The sequence below is a fragment of the Coregonus clupeaformis genome, chromosome 20 (genome assembly GCF_020615455.1).
Source record: "Coregonus clupeaformis isolate EN_2021a chromosome 20, ASM2061545v1, whole genome shotgun sequence".
Lineage (NCBI taxonomy): Eukaryota > Metazoa > Chordata > Actinopteri > Salmoniformes > Salmonidae > Coregonus > Coregonus clupeaformis.
In genome coordinates, this window is record NC_059211.1 from 14,020,851 (window position 1) to 14,042,698 (window position 21,848).

At 42.7% G+C, this 21,848-nt stretch overlaps 1 protein-coding gene across 1 annotated transcript in view; it reads right to left on the reverse strand.

Moving 5' to 3' along the window:
* Positions 1-10,637, reverse strand: part of LOC121532769 (galectin-3-binding protein B) — an 18,091-nt gene extending 7,454 nt beyond the window's left edge. The window contains exons 1-3 of the mRNA XM_041838567.2: positions 10,566-10,637; positions 845-935; positions 456-647 (exon numbers count right to left, since the gene is read on the reverse strand). Coding sequence (XP_041694501.1) covers positions 456-647; positions 845-905 — 253 coding nt within the window. The 5' untranslated portion in view covers positions 906-935; positions 10,566-10,637. The remainder of the gene's footprint in view (positions 1-455; positions 648-844; positions 936-10,565) is intronic.
* Positions 10,638-21,848: the final 11,211 nt, after the last annotated feature.

Genomic DNA, 21,848 nt, shown 5'->3' on the forward strand with positions numbered 1-21,848 from the left:
GAGAGAAGACAGGTTGAAGAAGGATTTTTAAGCCTTCAGACAATTAAGACATGGATCGTGTATGTGTGCCATTCAGAGGGTGAATGGGCAAGACAAAAGATATAGTAGGGGTATGGTAGTAGGTGCCTGGCGCACCGGTTTGAGTGTGTCAAGAACTGCAGCGCTGCTGGGTTTTTCACGCTTAACAGTTTTCATGTGTATCAAGAATGGTCCACCACTCAAAGGACATCCAGCCAACTTGACACAACAGTGGGAAGCATTGGAGTCAACATGGGCCAGCATCCCTGTGGAACGCTTCCGACACCTTGTAGAGTCCATGCCCCGACAAATTGAGGCTGTTCTGAGGGCAAAAGGAGGTGCAACTCAGTATTAGGAAGGTAGTCAAATGTTTTGTACACTCAGTGTATATGGTTATGAATGGCTATGTATGGTGAGGTCATTCAGATCCAACCTACCTTGTCCGTATGTTCCACCCACCACAGCAGTGAGAGCACCAGGGTAGTTGAGATGGCGACACACTACCTGTGCCTCAGTAATGTCCCAGTTGTCATCACACACGGTCCCCCACTGTCCATTATAGTAGATCTCCACGCGGCCCTCAAAGGCCAGCTCACCCCCCACCAGCCTCATGTGCCCATTCTGTACCCCTGAATGGAAGCATTAGAATACAGTCAGTAAGTCAGTCAAATAGTCCCCCCAAAGCAGTGATAAATCTGGACACAGTGGAAAATCTCCATTGAAATAGTCCAGGCCTAGGCTTAATAGGTGTCTGGGAAATGATTTGCACTTGGAAAATCAGTTTGAGGGTTTCCAGCCGCAGAGGACAACCACTGCATGTACTCACCCACAGACAAGCTGACCATGAGTAGAAGGACACAGGAAATTAGGCAATACTCCCCTGACATGTTTCTAGCCAGGCTCCTGGTGATAAGTATCTGAAAAACATGGGCAACGAAGAATGTTGAGATATAAAAGTATTAGAATAGAACACAGAATAGAAAATAATAAAATACAACTTTATTGCCCATTAGTAAGACCAGAAATGTGTCTTCTGACTTTCCCAAAGCCCCCCAGATACATACACACAAACTAGGGATGTTAACGGTTAACCTAGCCGGCGAAAATACATGCTTATCAGTCTATAGGTTAATATGCATAATTTAGTAGAATTAAATTGGTGCGTGTGTATTTTCGTTAGTCGTCCTGCATCTTATGTATCACAAGCACACAGCATACAGAGCCTAGTTTGAGGAGCAGAATATCCTATCACCTGTAAAACAGACCTAAAGTAGGTCGTCACTGGAGTGAAAGGTGCTTTTGCAAGCCCAGTCATTGCGCAACAAATAACAATTCTAAATGTATAATACATTTTTTAAATAAACAACTTATTTACATAAGTATTCAGACCCTTTGCTATGAGACTCGAAATTGAGCTCAGGTCCCTCCTGTTTCCATTGATCATCCTTGAGATGTTTCTACAACTTGATTGGACATGATTTGGAAAGGTACACACCTGTCTATATAAGGTCCCACAGTTGACAGTGCATGTCAGAGCAAAAACCAAGCCATGAGGTCGAAGGAATTGTGGATTGTGTCGAGGCACAGATGTGGGGAAGAGTATCAAAACATTTCTGCACCACTGAAGGTCCCCAAGAACACAGTGGCCTCCATCATTCTTAAATGGAAGAACTTTGTAACCACCAAGACTCTTCCTAGAGCTGGCCGCCCGGCCAAACTGAGCAATCGGGGGAGAAGGGCCTTGGTCAGGGAGGTGACCAAGAACCCGATGGTCACTCTGACAGAGCTCCAGAGTTCCGCTGTTGAGATAGGAGAACCTTTCAGAAGGACAACCATCTCTGCAGCACTCCACCAATCAGGCCTTTATGGTAGAGTGGCCAGACGGAAGCCACTCCTCAGCTTGGAGTTTGCCAAAAGGCACCTAAAGGACTCTCAGACCATGAGAAACAAGATTCTCTGGTCTGATGAAACCAAGATTTAACTCTTTGGCCTGGCGGAAACCTGGCACCATCCCGACGGTGAAGCATGGTGGTGGCAGCATCATGCTGTGGGGATATTTTTCAGCGGCAGGGACTGGGAGACTAGTCAGGATCGAGGGAAAGATGAACGGAGCAAAGTACCCTGAGATCATTGATGAATACAGTGAGGGAAAAAAGTATTTGATCCCCTGCTGATTTTGTACGTTTGCCCACTGACAAAGACATGATCAGTCTATAATTTTAATGGTAGGTTTATTTGAACAGTGACGGACAGAATAACAACAACAAAATCCAGAAAAACGCATGTAAAAACATTTATAAATTGATTTGCATTTTAATGAGGGAAATAAGTATTTGACCCCTCTGCAAAACATGACTTAGTACTTGGTGGCAAAACCCTTGTTGGCAATCACAGTGGTCAGACATTTCTTGTAGTTGGCCACCAGGTTTGCACACATCTCAGGAGGGATTTTGTCCCACTCCTCTTTGCAGATCTTCTCCAAGTCATTAAGGTTTCGAGCCTGACGTTTGGCAACTCAAACCTTCAGCTCCCTCCACAGATTTTCTATGGGATTAAGGTCTGGAGACTGGCTAGGCCACTCCAGAACCTTAATGTGCTTCTTCTTGAGCCACTCCTTTGTTGCCTTGGCCGTGTGTTTTGGGTCATTGTCATTCTGGAATACCCATCCACGACCCATTTTCAATGCCCTGGCTGAGGGAAGGAGGTTCTCACCCAAGATTTGACGGTACATGGCGCCGTCCATCGTCCTTTTGATGCGGTGAAGTTGTCCTGTCCCCTTAGCAGAAAAACACCCCCAAAGCATAATGTTTCCACCTCCATGTTTGACGGTGGGGATGGTGTTCTTGGGGTCATAGGCAGCATTCCTCCTCCTCCAAACACGGCAAGTTGAGTTGATGCCAAAGAGCTCGATTTTGGTCTCATCTGACCACAACACTTTCACCCAGTTCTCCTCTGAATCATTCAGATGTTCATTGGCAAACTTCAGACGGCCCTGTATATGTGCTTTCTTGAGCAGGGGGACCTTGCGGGCGCTGCAGGATTTCAGTCCTTCACTGCGTAGTGTGTTACCAATTGTTTTCTTGGTGACTATGGTCCCAGCTGCCTTGAGATCATTGACAAGATCCTCTCGTGTAGTTCTGGGCTGATTCCTCACCGTTCTCATGATCATTGCAACTCCACGAGGTGAGATCTTGCATGGAGCCCCAGGCCGAGGGAGATTGACAGTTATTTTGCGTTTCTTCCATTTGCGAATAATCGCACCAACTGTTGTCACCTTCTCACCAAGCTGCTTGGCGATGTTCTTGTAGCCCATTCCAGCCTTGTGTAGGTCTACAATCTTGTCCCTGACATCCTTGGAGAGCTCTTTGGTCTTGGCCATGGGGGAGAGTTTGGAATCTGATTGATTGATTGCTTCTGTGGACAGGTGTCTTTTATACAGGTAACAAGCTGAGATTAGGAACACTCCCTTTAAGAGTGTGCTCCTAATCTCAGCTCGTTACCTGTATAAAAGACACCTGAGAGCCAGAAATCTTTCTGATTGAGAGGGGGTCAAATACTTATTTCCCTCATTAAAATTCAAATCAATTTATAACATTTTTGACATGCGTTTTTCTGGATTTTTTGTTGTTATTCTGTCTCTCACTGTTCAAATAAACCTACCATTAAATTTATAGACTGATCATTTCTTTGTCAGTGGGCAAACATACAAAATCAGCAGGGGATCAAATACTTTTTTCCCTCACTGTACCTGCTCCAGAGCGCTCAGGACCTCAGACTGGGGCAAAGGTTCAACCTTCCAACAGGACAACAACCCTAAGCACACAGCCAAGACTACTCAGGAGTGGTTTCGGGACATTTTTCGTCATTTAGCAGACGCTCTTAACCAGAGCAACTTACAGTTAGTGAATGCATACATTTTTTTTTGTTTGTATTTTTTTTATTACTGACCCCCGTGGGAAACGAACCCACATCCCTGCCGGCCAAACCCTCCCCTACCTTGGACGACGCTGGACCAATCGTGCGCCACCCTTGGGTCTCCCGGTCGCAGCCGGCTGCGACAGAGCCTGGACTCGAACCAGGATCTCTAGTGGCACAGCGATGCAGTGCCTTAGACCACTGCGCCACTCGGGAGGACAAGTCACTGAATGTCCTTGACAAGTCCTGAATGTCTCTAAATGAACCCAATCGAACATCTCTGGAGAGAAGAATGGGAGAAACTCCCTAAATACAGGTGTGCCAAGCTTGCAGCCTCATCCCCAAGAAGACTCTCGAGGCTGTAATCACTGTCAAAGGTGCTTCAACAAAGTACTGAGTAAAGGGTCTGAATAGTATGTAAATGTAATATTTCCGTTTTTTATTTTTAATACTAGTTCATCAATTTTAGAATAAGGCTGTAACGTAACAAAATGTGGAAAAAGTCAAGGGGTCTGAATACTTTCCGAATGCACTGTATCATCGCGTCACCCACCACTTCGCAACGTGAGCTTGAGGCAGTAATTGTCTGAAAGCTTTACTTCAAATAATGAGGCATGTTTTATCTTGCTTCAAAGTAGCCTTGCGAAAATCCATCCATAGAAACGTGGAGGCAATTCTTTTATAAAGACTTCCTGATGCCATTAATCAGCATTTCTCTCCTGTTCTATTGGTTTTCATATAAACTTTATTTCGTTGTTCAGAAGCCGAAGGCACAATCCTAGTTATATTAGCAACTCATCCTAGTTGTGGTTATAGATTCCCCCTCTTTCTAAATTTCAAACGGAGATTTCCTGTCAATATGGAACCGCTCGCATTAGGTGCACTGCTTAGAACGGTGTTTTGCATTTTTGAAAATGACTTTTTATTAACTGCTTCATTACAAGAGTTGCATGTTCAATAATAGGCTATTGTCTTGTTTTGTACGCTTTGTACAAAATAATAAAATGCAGGACGACAGGATATTTATAAACGTAGCTCTTTATTAACTAGCTATAACGTGCATGTCCATGTGTCTCTGGCCATGATCATCTTAGAATGACCTCACCACCTGGGTGGTCTTAACCAATCATTGCACAGTATGATGCATCCAATTACAATTCAGTATGGTGACACATATGAATATTACATCCCCCTTCTTTTAAAAAAAAGAAAAAATATGTGGAACAATAAAGCGTTTCTTTTGAATATATGCTCTGTAGTTTGAACTCGAGGTAAGTAACCATTTAAACTGCACCAACTGCATCAACATAACAGACAAACAATGATTCAGCATACTGTTACTTTTAGAACAAATATTTCTCAGCAACTCAGCTTTTCACTGTAGCAATGACATCTCAACATATCAAACAAATACAATACCAAAGCATTTCAAGTTAACTTTCAATAACAAGTTTACAGTCTGGAAACTCTTTTAGGGCAGCGATCCGCCTACACCCTTTGACATTTCACAGGTCTAGGACAGCTCTAGGCTTGACCTCTCTTCCTGACCTTGTGTGATATGAAGCTGAGCATGCTTCTGTGTCAGTCAACAGTTCTTGTGGTGTTGCAGGTAAGTATGGTGTATGTTGTGTTGTGTCTGTGTTTAGTCCATCCCGTTCTCTTTCAGGGGAACAGTTCATCTCGTCAGTGTGTTGTTCTTTTGTGTTCAGTAGGTGACGACGATTGCGGCGGTACACCGCTCCTTCTCGCGGTGCGAACGTGATATGAACGTTCAGTGTCAGCTGGTTGGATGACGACTGCTGGCTTCCAGTAGCCATGCTCCTGGATTCTAACTGACTCTCCGTCGTTCAGTGGTGGCAGTGGTCTGGCTGACCTGTCGTAGTATCGCTTTTGCTGTTGCTGTCTCTGTGCACGTTTTGCATGCACTTCCTTGTAGCTGACGACCTCAGGTTGCAGCTGCTGGTTGGTGCTGGGGAGGATTGAGCGAAGTCTGCGGCTCATCAACAGCTGGGCTGGTGATTTGAAGTTGTCAACTGGAGTGTTGCGGTATTCAAGGAGACTGAGGTAGGGGTCTCTCTTGTCTGCTTTTGCTTTGTCCATGAGTGATTTAGCGATCTGCACAGATTTTTCAGCAAGGCCATTACTTTGAGGGTAATGTGGGCTTGTGGTGACGTGTGTGAACTCCCATGCTTTTGTGAAGGATTCAAACTCATTTGATTTGTAACAGGGCCCATTGTCAGATATTAAAGTCTCTACAATGCCATGCCTGGCAAAGGCTGCTTTCAGCTTGTGTATCACAGCTGCAGATGTGGTGCTGTGAAGCTTGTCGAGTTCGAAGTATCTGCTGTAGTAGTCCACTGTTATAATGTAGTCCTCGTTGTTCCACGTGAACAGATCGGTTGCCACGACTTGCCAGGGCCGGTCTGGGATACGGTGAGGTAACATTGGCTCTTTGGTGTTTGAGGGGCGTCGTTCAAGACAGGTGGGGCATTTACCAACCATGTCCTCTATTTGTTTGCACATTCCGGGCCAAAACAAAATGTCCCGTGCTCTCTGTTTGCACTTTTCCATGCCCATGTGTCCAGCATGGATCTTTGTCAAAATCTCTTCTCTGAGACTGGTAGGAATGATGATTTTCTCTCCTTTGAAAATGATTCCGTTGATCTGTGATAGTTCGTCACGATGGTTCCAGAACTCTGAGACGCTCTGAGGGCATTTTCTCCTCTCCTCAGGCCATCCTGACTGTATGACTTTCCTCAGCTGTGTGAGTTGTGTGTCTTTTTCTGTTTCTGCTCGGATCTCCTTCAGTTTTGTGTCACTAACTGGTAAGTTGCTGTACACAGTGTGCACCTGCATGTCCATGCCTTCACTGAGGCTGCTGTCCTTGTAGGTAAGAAACTTCCTGGAGAGTGTGTCTGCGACAGGGATGTCTTTGCCTGGACGGTGAGTGATTGTGAAGTCGTATTTTTGTAGTTGAAGGATCATTCTCTGTAGCCTTGGCGGGGCTGCGGCTAACGGTTTCCTCATGATTGACTCGAGGGGCTTGTGGTCTGATTCCACAATGACTTGTCGTCCATAGACATACTGATGGAAACGCTTACATCCGAACAGAATGGCGTACAGCTCCTTTTCGATTTGAGCGTAGTTGATTTCACAGTCTGTGAGAGATTTGGAAGCGTAGCCGATGGGTTTTCCTTCTTGCAGTAGCACTGCCCCTAGTCCATACTTTGACGCGTCCACCTGGAGTCTGAGCTCTTTGTTGGGGTCGTAGTAGGCAAGGATTGGTCCTGGTTCTCTCGTGATCAAGTCTTTCACTTTCTGGAAAGCGATGTCGTGTTGGTTGTCCCAGAGGAACTCACTGGACTGCTTTAGCAGCTGACGCAGGGGTGCATTAGCATTGGAGAGGCTGGGTGCGAACTTGGCTAAGTAGTTGACCATGCCAAGCACTGTTTCCAGCTCTGCGCGGTTCTTTGGTGGCTCCATTTCCTTTATGGCTGAGATCTTCTGCGGATCTGGCTTGATTCCATTCGCTGTGAGAAGATGCCCGAAGTAGCTGACCTCTGTAGCGCCCGACTGTGCTCTTCTCGGGGTTGAGCCGGACTCCTCTCTCGCGGGACCTTTGCAGCATCGCGTTGAGGTTTCTGTCGTGTTCCTCTTTGGTTCGACCATAGACAAGGATGTCGTCCACAATTGCCACGACTCCGTCGAGGCCTTCGTACACCTCGTCGATCTTTCGCTGAAACTCGTCTTGGGCTGAGATAATCCCAAAAGGCAGGCGACGGAACCTGTAGCGTCCAAACGGTGTGTTGAACGTTGTGAGCTTAGATGACTCTTCTGTGAGCTTGATAGCCCAGTAGCCTGATCTGGCGTCCATGACACTGAAGTAGCGTGCGCCCGCTAGCTTGTGTGTGATGCCATCTAGCGTCGGTAAGGGGTAATGGGGGCGTTTGATAGCCTTGTTCAAGTCTCTTGGGTCGAGACATACTCTGAGCTTGCCTGTCCGTGGTTTCTCCACCACCACTAACGCGTTGACCCAATCCGTCGGTTCTGTAACCTTGGTGACGATGTCAGATTGCTCCATGCTCTCCAACTCTTTCTTCAGACGGGCGCGGAGAGCAAGTGGAATCTTTCTCGGTGGGTAGATCACAGGGGTTGCGTCTGGGTTAAGGTGAATGGTACATTCTCCTGGGAATAGTCCTATTCCTGTAAAAACATCAGCAAACTCCTCCATGACATTCTCTATCTCTACTGGTGCTGTCACTGATAAAACTAGCTTGATAAGGTCCATGTCTAAACATGCTTTAAGACCTAGCACTGCAGGTGCTCGAGTGTCAACAACGTAAAAGTCCAACATCATGTCCCTTTCCTTGTATTTGCATTTGAGAGTGCATGTGCCTTTTACTGGGAGCTGTTCACCACCATAACCAGTCAGTCTGCGCGTGGTGGGCTGTAGCTCACACTCAGATGTCAAGCTTCTGTACTTACTCAGAGGAATAATGTTTACTTGTGCACCAGTGTCTAGTTTGAATTTTAGCTCTGTGCCTTGTCTTCCTATCTCAATGTCAGCAAAGGCTTGCTCTGTCTCTGATATCTGACTTTTCTGTGTCACTGAATCAATAAACAGTTCATCAGCATTTGACTCTTTGATTGACATTTCATCTTCACTCACTGTATGTACTGTTTTTCCACGGTAAACTCTGCACACTTTTGCAAAGTGATTCCATTTTCCACATTTAGTACACTGTTTGCCTTTAGCTGGGCAATTCCCCTGTTCGCCATGCACTTTGTATCCACAATATCCACATGTTTTGGGGCGTTTGGAGTCTGTGTCGCTCTGTTTTGGAGTTCTGTCTGTCTCCGTTCTGAAACATGCTCTCTGGGCACTGGAGGTGTGCTTTGATGTCTGCCTGACTGCGTGCACTGCTTGTTCACGTGATGCGCTCATGCTGCCGCCTGAAATGGTTTTCATCTGAACCTGTGCTAGCTCGTGAGATCTGGCTATGTCGATAGCTTTGTCCAGCGTTAACTCTGATCCAACATTCAAAAGTTTCTCTCTCACTCGCGGTGATTGTATTCCAAATACAATACGGTCCCTGACCATCTCATCCTTGTTTGCATAATCACAGTCTTTCACAAGCAGACGCAGCTCAGTGACAAACTGTTCAAACGATTCACTAGCGCCTTGTACTTTCTCATGGAATTTGTACCTAGCGAAAATTGTATTGGTCTTTGGCAAAACATATGCTTCAAAAAGATCGTAGTATGTTTTCAGTACCTTTGATTCAGCCTCGGTAAGTGTCCATGTGTTGTAAATGTCTCTCCCTTTTTCACCGATCCAGAGGAGCAGGTAGCTGCACTTTTCCTCTTCTCCTCTTTCCTTCAGAGGACCCGTGAACATCAGCTCCACATGCTGTTTGAACTTACGCCATGCATCGGGTAGATTTGTAGACCCCCAATCCATTCGAGGTGAAGGAACTCCAGCAAAATCCATCTTTTAGTCCTTTTACTCTGACACCATGTCTTGTTTTGTACGCTTTGTACAAAATAATAAAATGCAGGACGACAGGATATTTATAAACGTAGCTCTTTATTAACTAGCTATAACGTGCATGTCCATGTGTCTCTGGCCATGATCATCTTAGAATGACCTCACCACCTGGGTGGTCTTAACCAATCATTGCACAGTATGATGCATCCAATTACAATTCAGTATGGTGACACATATGAATATTACAGCTATAGCATTTTGACTGTAAGGCGATAGGCTTGCTATTGTTGCATGTTTCCATTAAGCTCTTAATGAAAGATGTGCGGTCCTTACATGCGTGCATAGTATCAGAGAGGAAGAGGCGAAGCGAGAGGTTTCACTCTCGCCTAAATCTGTCCAGAACAAGCGTTTCTTTATGTCGCCTGGCTTCCAGCCTTGGGACGACTACCATTGTTAGGGCGGAGAAATAAGCATCTCGTCATTATATACAGATCTCTGATAGCATTTTCTGTTGGGCATGTCATTTTACTGTTTGGAAAAAATGTAACCATTTGTTAACCAAATGTAACCATTTCTAAACTGATTAATGAGGGTTAGTTAGTCGGCAACAAAATTGACCGAAATTTGCATCCCTAACACAAACTAAAGGAACATAATAATAATAATAAGCAATTTAGCAGACGCTTTTATCCAAAGCGACTTACAGTCATACGTGCATACATTTTTTGTGTATGGGTGGTCCCGGGGATCGAACCCACTACCTTGGCGTTACAAGCGCCGTGCTCTACCAGCTGAGCTACAGAGGACCACATACTGTGCAATACTGTGCAACATTTCCGAAAATATCCAGCAATCAAAGAAATGACAGACTGAAATGCACACTAAAAGCATAATAAAGAATTACAGACTGAAATGCACACTAAAAACATAATAAAGCCATTACAGAGGCATACACTACTTCAAATATAAAATCAGAACTGCTACTGCAATTTTTTAAAGACAGACAATTTACACTGTAGATTGTTACAATAGTTAACCACTGATCACATATTTTAATTGTTCCCTCCAGTATTATTTGCTTTTTGTATTTCAGTCTCTTTAATCATTGTACATTCAAATGTTTTTCAAGAAAATAATACTCTACCAATCGCTTCCTTAAATTGTCTCGCAGTGCCTTGCAGTTAGCATCTGGTACCTCTGAATAAATACCACACTTTGGGAGTTGATAATCACTTTTTCTACAGGGATAATCCCCTCCCTCCTCGTCCTAGAGGGCTGGCCAAATGCATGAGTTTCGTTTCTTCAGAAATTGCACCACCTCGTGCAATGCTCAAATTACATTGAATAGGCTATGCATGCATTGTTAGGCCCCGTGTAGAGCATGGCGTTTGCAACGACATGGGTGTTCGTTTCCCACGGGTGGCCAGTATGAAAAAATAAATAAATAAATGTATGCACGTCCTATGTAGGGCTAGCTATGAATATGCCATGTATTTCACAAATGTGTTTATGACCAAGCATGCTGGATTCCCAAAATTGCATTACCACGAACGCTGGGTTATAAACATGTTAATACCCAAAAGAGACACTCTGGCGGAGTTACTTCATTTTTTGTTTTTTATAAAAAATTTCTTACGTTTGGTTTTTAAACTTTTGGTCCACTTAGGAGCCTACAACAAGTCACAGTAAAACATGAACATTTTTAACCATAACATTTGGGGGAAAAAATGGTATACAATCTACATTAACAATCTAAATGGACCAAAAAGAGACAATAGAAAAAACTGTCAATGGCAATGTGAGAAAATGATGGTAACTAGTCTGGCCCTAATTCAGGTCAAAATAAATAATAATCCAGACCCCCCCTCCACACACACACAGGCTGTGCTGGCTCACAGAAAGAGTGGGTCATCGTAATTTTGGTCAAGGCTCTCTATGGCAGGTTCAGCAACTGAGGGAGCTGACTTAAATGAGTAAGCAGCGGATGTGCCAAAAAGCTGCAAAACATTATCAGACAGCTGGTGCTCATTGCAAGCCTCACCAGACAGCTTCAGTCCATGTCGAATGTACAGGATGGAGTTAAGGGTCTGCAAGGACATCCGATTTCTAAGTTTGCTTTTTACCACACTCATCTGGCTGAATACTCTCTCAACTTCAGCATTCGAGTGTGGCAAGGACAACACAGACACAGCAGCCATGGCAAGTTCTTGAAACGGGTTGATATCAGCTGCATCCCTGAACTTCCAAATCTCACTCACTGTGTTTTTTGTCTCATTCCATTTACTAAGATGGATGGCATGCCATTGCTGGACAATCTTGTCTATCTCTGCAGGGGATTAGCCAAGGAGCTTGGCTATTTTTTCTATTTCTCCAGGGCTCTTATTGTGCTTTAGAGTTTCCTCCACAATGAGAACTGACATGTACTGCAATGCTTCGATATTGTCCGGCAGTCTCACCCTCAACTCATTAGTGAGGGAGATGGTGAAGGCTACACACCGCTTTCGGACATTGTTTTCATCCTCAGGCGCAAGGTGGAGCTCAGCTGCCTTTGACTCAAAAAGGTAACCAAGGTACGGTTTGGGACTGATGTATCCATCTATTGGCCCTTTGAGTACATCAACATTTGCCTGTGGATTCAGCACCCTGCTGCTCACAGACTTGATCAGGCTAACCAAGCTGTCAAATAGCTTAAGAGGATCTACTTGCTCTCCCTCAAAAGCCTTGATGGCCAACTGTACCTCACCCAGCACTGACTTCAAAAAAGTCAGATACAATATGTTTTGAGGATCACTATACATGGAGTATAAAGCCTCAGCCATGTAGCAGTGTTCACTGGACTTGGTGACTGCGAAATGCAGCCTAAGCTCCTCCCATTGGTCCAAAATGCATGAAACCACGGGTTCAATGGAGTGCCAACGTGTGGCACACATCTTGGTTATCTGTAAAGGTTTCTCCCCTCAGTTGATGGTCTCATATATGGCCTTGTAGGCCTCCCTGCACTTTGGAGACACTGAAAACCAGCTATAAGTCTCTCGTACCAAGTACTCCACACTGCGGGGGATGGTGTCATTGGAAGCATGACTTACAGCAAGCTGCAGAGAGTGGCACACACAGCGAATAAGAACCAGATCTTTGAGGCCATACTCCTCCTTTAGCACTTTATGGACCCCGTTGTTAATCCCCGTCATAACAGAGGCATTGTCAGTCCATATCCCCAGGAGTTTCTCTTTTTTAAGACAACAGTTCTCGAGGAAAGCCACAACAGCACAGGCTATAGATTTGGCATCTCCTCCCTCTAACTCAGCAGTGGAGTCTGAGAAAGCAGCTCTACATGCTTCTCCAATGTGATCACATGCCATCATGGAACAGTATTCAGTGATAGCTAATGCCATGGTGGCAGCTTGTTTTGGGTGGAACTGTTATAAGGCTTTGCCTTTTGAGTATGTTTTTGAGTTGTCATATGTTTTTTTACATCACTAAGTTTGGCGTAGAAATCAGCCTTACAATACAGGCAGTATGCCCGTGTATCATCTCCAATAAACGGCTTCAACCAGCCTTTGAATTCAGGGTTTGATTCCCACTCCTTTCTGTATTTTTGAGTGTACAGTTTAGACTGAGACATGATGAGCTAGCCAGCCAGATGTTTAGCTTATGTCACAGAGAGGCACACACACAGTGGACGAGGTTAGTAAGTGACTGAGGCTGTGGGAGTCAAATGCAGTGATTTATTTTTGTGCAGTGATTTCTTTTAGACAAAGAACATTTTACATTTACATTCAGGGCGGGATCAGCCAGCGGCGGCTTCCCGCATGCGCAATTCATTTGTAGTCTGGACGCGGAGGGGTGAACATCTCCTGCTCTGACTGCAGCTGGGAAGGACTGCTGCGCGAGGACTGGGCCGCCTGTGAGGCCCACGGCAGCACCCGCTGCTCGTTGAGAAGAGTAAGAACGATACATGCTTTCACGTCAGAGTCTCCAAAAGTCTCCAATAACACCAGAAAAAGTCGCTAGATTTGTCGCTAGTCGATTTTTTGAAAATGTGTCGCTAGAGGGGTCTGAATACTCGCTAAATATAGCGACAAAGTCGCTAAATTGGCAACACTGCCACAAGCAAGGAACAAGCAGCTTTCAGTAAAGTGATGAGTTTCCTTCAAGAGAGGGATAATGGCAACAAGACGGTGCGCAGCTGCATGCTGACAGGTTTAGACTCAAAACACTGGAAAGACTTGCTTTGAGTAGAACTGGAGTTTGCGCAAGTTGCCAGTCTCTTCCTGGCTCGGTTCACCGCCTGGATGATAGTGATGTGCAGTTCGCGAATGATTTGTTCTTTTTGAACGGCTTTTTTGCTTACTCGAGAGTCGTGATTCGTCTTTCTGAGTGACTCGTTCATTTTACCTGCTAGTCCTAGCCGCAATGAGTCATACAGCAGGATTAATTGTCTGGCACAGTGGACGCGTCATCATAATACCCATAAAACCTAGCGGTCAAACACGGAAATGGTTCCAATCGTTTTTTCACCATTCATTTTTCACATCATGAATTTTACAAACAATTCAAACTAAGTATTTGTTTGGTGTAGGCTTACTTTGGCATGACATTTTGATAACCGCTCTCTCACAAATTTAGTTTTATCAATACATTTTCCCAGGGGTGAAAGTAGATTTAATTGCTTCCCCATACAGGACCTCCCACTCACATGCACCAAAATATGTATGTGCCCTGGAAGTTCTGCCGCCCTAGACAAGACAAAAAATAGCCACCCCCCTCCTATCCAAGCTAAACTAAAATAGGCTAGTGTACAGCAGGGGTCAGTTTTATGTTAAATTAATTAATTTGACTCCGTCTCAGCAGCCTGGAGAGGCGCGCTGGGCATGGACAAGCTAAATATTTTGCGCCCCTGCCTTTGGGAAAGTGGGCACTGCTTATCATGAAACAGCTTCTATCTCAAGGCCATCAGACTGTTAAACAGCCATCACTAGCACATTAGAGGCTGCTGCCGATAGACATAGACTAGAAATCACTGGCCACTTTAAGAAATGGAACACTAGCCACTTTAATAATGTTTACATATGCATTACTCATCTCATATGTATATACAGTATTCTATACTATTCTACTGTATCTTAGTCCATGCTGCTCTGACATTGCTCGTCCATATACAGTACCAGTCAAAAGTTTGGACACACCTACTCATTCAAGGATTTTTCTTTATTTGTACTATTTTGTACATTGTAGAATAATGGTGAAGACATCAAAACTATGAAAAACACATCAGGAATCATGTAGTAACCAAAAAAGTGTTAAACAAATCCAAATATATTTTATATTTGAGATTCTTCAAATAGCCACCCTTTGCCTTGATGACAACTTTGCACACTGTCGTGTATGAAGATTATGACTAGTTTTGAGGGACAAAGAAAAACTGTTTATCTTAGTTCAAATGTAGCCGTTTGGAGGGTGACGCCCCAGGGGAGACCGGTGATTGGACGAAAGAGGGAGCAACCCATTTTTGCCATTGTTTATAAGTAGGAGCTAGACAAAGGGGGAGTCAGAAGCATTCAGATTAATTTGGGAAGGTGCTTCTCCAGACACCGCGGGTCTGTAATCTATGCTGTAAACGTGTGATATTAATAAAAGCCTCTAATCACGGTGCAGCCTAAGCGGACTCTTTGTTGACAGCAATAACCACCAACAGCAGACCCGACACGACACAATGGGGGCTCGTCCGGGATTCTGATTACATCGTTCTTGGTTCCCTTCCTGAGTCGCGAGTTGACTACTGCTCAAGCCGGCTTTAAAGGTGAGATTACTCACAAAATTTGGGCATTAGTTATTCCGCTGATTCATGAGAGGGCATTGAAGGTGTACAGTTAAAAGTACTTGGGTCGTTGTTGATGTGGCGCTATTGTGGTCGACTAGGAGTCTGTAATAATATTCTAAAATGTGGTTCCATTGGTAAACGGCAGATAATTGGAATTTTAGAGCACAAAACGGTAGGAATTAAGTATTGGCAGGTTTACAATTAAGGCAGATATGCATATCAATCAATTTTATTTTATATAGCCCTTCGTACATCAGCTAATATCTCGAAGTGCTGTACAGAAACCCAGCCTAAAACCCCAAACAGCTAGTAATGCAGGTGTAGAAGCACGGTGGCTAGGAAAAACTCCCTAGAAAGGCCAAAACCTAGGAAGAAACCTAGAGAGGAACCAGGCTATGAGGGGTGGCCAGTCCTCTTCTGGCTGTGCCGGGTGGAGATTATAACAGAACCATACCAAGATGTTCAAAAATGTTCATAAGTGACAAGCATGGTCAAATAATAATCAGGAATAAATCTCAGTTGGCTTTTCATAGCCGATCATTAAGAGTTGAAAACAGCAGGTCTGGGACAGGTAGGGGTTCCATAACCGCAGGCAGAACAGTTGAAACTGGAATAGCAGCAAGGCCAGGCGGACTGGGGACAGCAAGGAGTCACCACGGCCGGTAGTCCCGACGTATGGTCCTAGGGCTCAGGTCTCTCAGTTGGCTTTTCATAGCCGATCATTAAGAGTTGAAAACAGCAGGTCTGGGACAGGTAGGGGTTTCGTAACCGCAGGCATACATTAGAGCACTGTACCGCTTAAGACCCCAGGGGGGCCATTTAGAAATGGGCCGACAAATCCGGTTGCACGATAGAATGTGCAAGTCGGTGTGTTTTTAAAGAAAAACTCGGGTTAATGAAATGTATCTGATTGTGATTATTGCTCGACTTTCGTCCGACGGGGGGTCTGTTGGGTGTAATTTCTCGGTGAATTGTCATTAAATCCACGGTAGCACAAAACGGTAGGATAAGAAGTCAAAAAGAAAAAGGGCAGTGCAGGATGCTTATTTGTGTGGGGTAGGCCGCAGTTAGCTAAAGGCTAATGCTAATGCTAATGCTAAATGTTGGTTCAGGCCACATTGTACATAAAGGCTAATGCTAAATGCTAAGGCTAAATGCTAATTGTGTTGCGTGCTACATGCTAACTGTGTTCTTAGAGTGTCTGTGTCTCATTGCGATGGGATAAGCCTCTTAAACTTGTTTGTGTGTGTGGAATTCAGAGTTCTACGCAAATGTGAGCTCTGTTATGTGTAATTGTTTGATTATAAGGTATAAAATAGTGAGGTTGTAGCGGAATGCTGGCGTTCTATTGTTGGGCAATCGTATGGTTAAATGGATTTGCGCATGCGCTTGATTTTACGGCGCTAAAACTACAACATGAGGAGATTTGCTAAAACTACAACACGGGATTGTGGGTAAAGGGTCATATTTCTGTGGGGTTGCGTGCTCAGGGGGAGACAGAGAAATAGCCACAGACAAGAGAAATTTGGACACGAATCTTCTAATCGTTAAAGTGACTGTTGTTCGAAAATGAAACTATTTGTTGAGATGTAGTGAATTTATAAATTAGATATATGGTGACGAATTATAATAAATTGAATTAGAAGACGATTAAAATAAATAAAAATTAAATAAAAATGTTATTGAGCTATTTAGTCTGAGTTAAGTCTTAAAGCGAATGTGAGTGGGGGAATATTGAATATGGTTGAAGTAACTCAGTATTGCATTAACTACTAAAATATTTTCCTGTGTCTCTGTTCTTTTGTCATATGAGAGGAACAATGGAGAGAGAAAGAGAGGGGGTGCTGACGTACACGTCACGTGACGCGACAGAGGATCAAGTCAAAAAGGTTTTGATACTGGTCTGTTCACAAAATCTTCCCCTACAGGATGTTTGATGTTATGACAATTTCGCAGAGGCTTGGCAACATACTGATCATTTGAATAAAATTTGCATTTTAGAGCCTCTGGCATCACTTGGATTTGATTGGAATTGTGTTGGGAATCAAGGACTGACATTATTCTGTAAAATTTAAATAATTAGGTGCTTATAGAGCAAGGGGGTTTATGGGAATTGTAGTGTTGTAAGGTTAGAAGGTTTTGTTTTTGGGATTGCTTTGAAGTTGACTAACTTACATTTACTTTCCTGATGGGTTGTGGTAAGATAGCCACTAATTGATAAATGGGTAAGATAGGATATAGAAATTAAAATTGGTTTTAATTATTCATAATTTTTAATTTATTTTTTAATTTATTTTTTATTTTAATTAGAAATGGTTTTTGAATAAAAGTTTTGATTGAATTTTTTCATATTCATATTTTGGTTGATTTATATTTTTTTTATTTGTATTATTTAAAAAAAAAAAAAAATTTTTTTTTTTGGGTTGTTTGGTTTATATTAATAATTAAAGGGGGGAAGCCATAGGCTATATAGTCTAAAATAAAATAATTCACGATAAAGGAATATAAAAGGGTTGTTATAATGGGGAGAAAACGACATCAAGGCTATGAAGGTGATTACACCGGTTGGTATAGTACAAAATAGTAACCCTTTAACTAAAGTATTGCTAGGTTATCCGGCAAATGAAACAAAAGTTGCCCTTCATTCTCAAACAAAAACTGATAAAAGATTCCAGCGATAAGATAAACAAAGGTATAGAGAAGGTGACAGGAAAACTAATGGCAGAAGTTAGTACACCTTTCTCACATATGGATTCAGCAAAAAGACACCCACCTTACGAGAAGGAAGTAGAGCTTAGGGATGTGTATCCTCAGCTTCCAGTCATCATCCAGCATGGTGATTATTGCATCAGAGATGAAGATGAACGAATAATAGATAGAGGACAAGCAGAAACGACCAGAAAGAGGAATCCAAAACTCCAGAAGGAAGAAAATGAGATGTCTGGAAGAGAAGAGTGAGGTTAAGGAAGATGGAACTTGAAGAAGATGATGAAGATGAAGATCAGAGTGATTGAGAAGAGATCATGGGTGGATATGACTCGGTGATCAGAAGGAAGTTGGCAAGAGAGGAAAGAAGGATACTAGAGATTTGATCTCTGATGGAAGTTGAAGGAAGAAGGATACAAGAGATTCGAGTTCAGATGAAGACAGCGATAAAGAGGAGACTAAAGGTGCTGTGTATTCAAAAGGAGTTTATCCTACAAGGACTGGCACAGAAGAAATAGAAGGAGATATAGACCGATGCTTATCATGCCTGGATAAAGCGACTAGTTTAGAAGAAGTAACACAACTGGATGAATAACTCAAGAAGAGAAGATACAGAAGGAGAAATTGCTGAGAAAAGGATCCCAAGAATTGGAGGAGAAGAATACATTGAGGAGGAAAAAGGCCAACAGTAAGAAGATGATGGAAGATGATATTTCGAGGACAGAACTTAGAATATAAGCTTTTGAAGAATCCTGATATGTCAACAGCAAGAAAGAGCAGGATCAAGAAACTCTCAGAGAACTCAATCATACAACTGGTGGAGAAGGAGAAGAGAAGCTTTGGTTATGAAGAATCAGAGTGAACCAAATCAACAATCACTGTTACAGCTTCAACTGAACAATATCAAATGCAATTGTACCAGCCACCAAGGGGGGCACCAGGTGTTCCATATCCACAGCCAGTTTCTGGACAGACACAGAATTGGAGAGGAAGAGGACGAGAAGACTTAGAAGGAGGAGGAAGATTTCAGCTACACTTCCAGCAACTTTCAGAAGACTGTTATAATTATGGACAGGTTGGTTACTTTACCTGTGAGTGCAATGGGCCAGGAGGAAACAACAGAGAACATTTTTAAGGAAGATACAGGGGCCAGTCAAGATCACCTGTTCTCCAGGTGAACCCTAAGGATTCTAGAGTGCCTAGAAGATACGAAGGGGGGTGTCAGCTGGTAGCACCGATTAGAGAAGAAGAGAAAATATCTAACAATTGAAGTAAAAACAGAGGACTATGAGAAATAATGGTGAATAGGGGAAAAACGTATCTGTGTTCAGCCTAAAGAGGTTAAACATCTCACTATGTAAAATTAACTAATTAGGATAGGGATTTGAGGTAGTAAAACAGCTAATTACTCTTAAGGAACCAATTGAGCTCTGCTATAAAAATCAAAGAGAAATTAAAATAGACATACTAATATTAGAACATATACCTATTGCATTGTTGGAAAGAGATGCATTGTGTAAATTGAACTGTACAATAAGATGTACACTAGACGGCTGTCTGGTAGAAGATTTTTAAAAAAAGTAGGGTTTTTGGGAATCATATTTGCTTAAAAAGATAATATCATAGGAAGGATGATAATCTATTAGACTGCCTATTAGACAATCTGTCTGGAAAATAAAGTCAAAAGGGGTGACTGTTATTCTGGGTTACATTCTTACACCAAGGGATTTCAGGCTAGGCTAAAAGGTGTTTAGTCGTTTGCCCAGTCTGTGTGTAAAGAAGTCAGAAGCATGTGGGGACTTCCCAATCACATATCCTAAAAATTTGGTGGTAAAGGGATTTTGTGAATAAATCAGTGGAAAAGGTTTTTAAAGGTTAGGAGAAAAAATTAGATTAAAATAAGTTAGGAGAACTAGGTTGAAGGAACTCTAAGACAGTAAGCTAAGTTTCAAAGTTAGTAGTAAGAGAGAGAGAAGATTGAGGGTGATTGAGTATCTATATTTACAGTTCCCAGCAGGGAGATCAAGGTAATTATAGGTGTATTTTTTATAATCAAAAGTTTGAAAGTCAGGGATTAGAGGTAGGACTGAGAGTTGGAAAAAGTGACACTAGTGGTGATAGATGGAAGTACAAGCAAAGAGTTCAAAGCTTTGGGGAAAATGGATGAAGTAACTAAGGACCTTAACACTTCAGTCTATTAAAACAACAGTGAGAAGCAATTTAACTCTTTCAACATTGATAGTTATTAAAGCCATAAATATATCGCATTTGATTATAAGGGAACCAATAGCTCCAGCACCAATTTTAGGGGGAAAAATACTTATTAGGGTTAGGGTGGGGACGTTCCTCCCACATGGAGAGATAATTATGGAGAAGAAGTATTGTTATCAGGACCAGATGTAGAAGCAAGCTGTTGCACCTAATCAAAGGAGGTATAGTTTGTACAACAATATGAAGTGGAAGAGGGTTATGAGTGATTGTTCACTTATTTTGCGTAATGTTACAGAGAAAGATCAGGGAGAATATATGTGTACTTATCTAGTGCAAGCATTACAATTTGTTCCGGTTAAGAATTATTGGTTAAAGGGTTATGTAATTCGTAAAGTGACGCTTATAATGGAAGATTTGAAGTCTGTTGAAGTTTCCACAGTCACCAAAGGAGTTCAGGAAGAATATGTTACAGTAGCCGCTCCAACAGTAAATAATACACATAGGATATCGGTAGCTTTCCCACTAGAAGTAATTAAGGGTGTTAATTCATCAACTAAGTCAACTACTTTAATGGTAACTTTGGAAAGGGATTAATGATACGATGGCAATAGCAAATGTAGGAAGTATGACGCCGACAACAACTTTTCTGAAATCAAAGTGAGTAGCAAGAGAGACTCAGGGGTTTATGGTACGAATTGGAGAGTGCTGTCAATGATAGTACAAATAGGGTTAAAATAGGAGAGCAGATAGTGGTAGAGAGAATATAGATTCATCTGAAATAGTGAAGGATACTATCATGGAGGCACAGGATGAGGTCTTTGATTTTAATGACAGACAAGGAGAGGTATCTGATCAGTACCGCTCATTAGGGAAGAGAGAAACTAAATGGATGGGTTTGATTCTTCTGTTGTGAAAATTAGAGATAGATGGGCAGGTAGGAATCTTTGGTTCCAGCAGCTCATTCTGTAAGATCAGTGAGGAATCTTGAGGGTCCATGTCTGTTGAGAATTCCAGCACCAGAGACGTGGGGTTCGATCTCTATCAAGTATGTGTCAATCTTATGCTTTGTCATGACTGTGGTATCAGCAACAATCAGTAACCGATAAAATAATGTCGTTGTCAAAACATTTGTTTAAGCCTAGGGTTAGGTGTTATTGGGTTAAGTGAATTAACTTGTGTGCATTTGTTAGATGGGAAGGAAACTCAGGTAACAGCAAACCCTGAAGCATTGGAGGTGAAACCATTGAGGGCTAAAAGTTGTTTTTGTTCTAATAAAACATATGATGTAAGGGGTATGTTTATGGGAATATCAGATTGTGATGATTATATGATAACTTTGGGTATGCATGACCTTAAGGGTAGTAATGAGAAATATGTAACTTTTTATGTACCAGGTAGTAAGAAGAGCAGGACTTTGATGGTGAAAGATCAGCTTTTGCCTGTCAATGTAACTATTGGGAATTTTAGAGATATTTGGTGGGTTTGTGGTGATAAAGCATATATATTCTTACCCTATGGATGGACAGGATGTTGTTACATGTCGACGTTGAAGCTTCCATATGAGGTTTTTACCATTAAAAGAGGGGTAGCACCGAACACAGATCAATCTGAAACTAGAGTTGAAAATAGGGTGAAAAGAGATATGGCTACGTTTCATAGTCTTGAAGCCTACCATTGGAGAATAAGTCT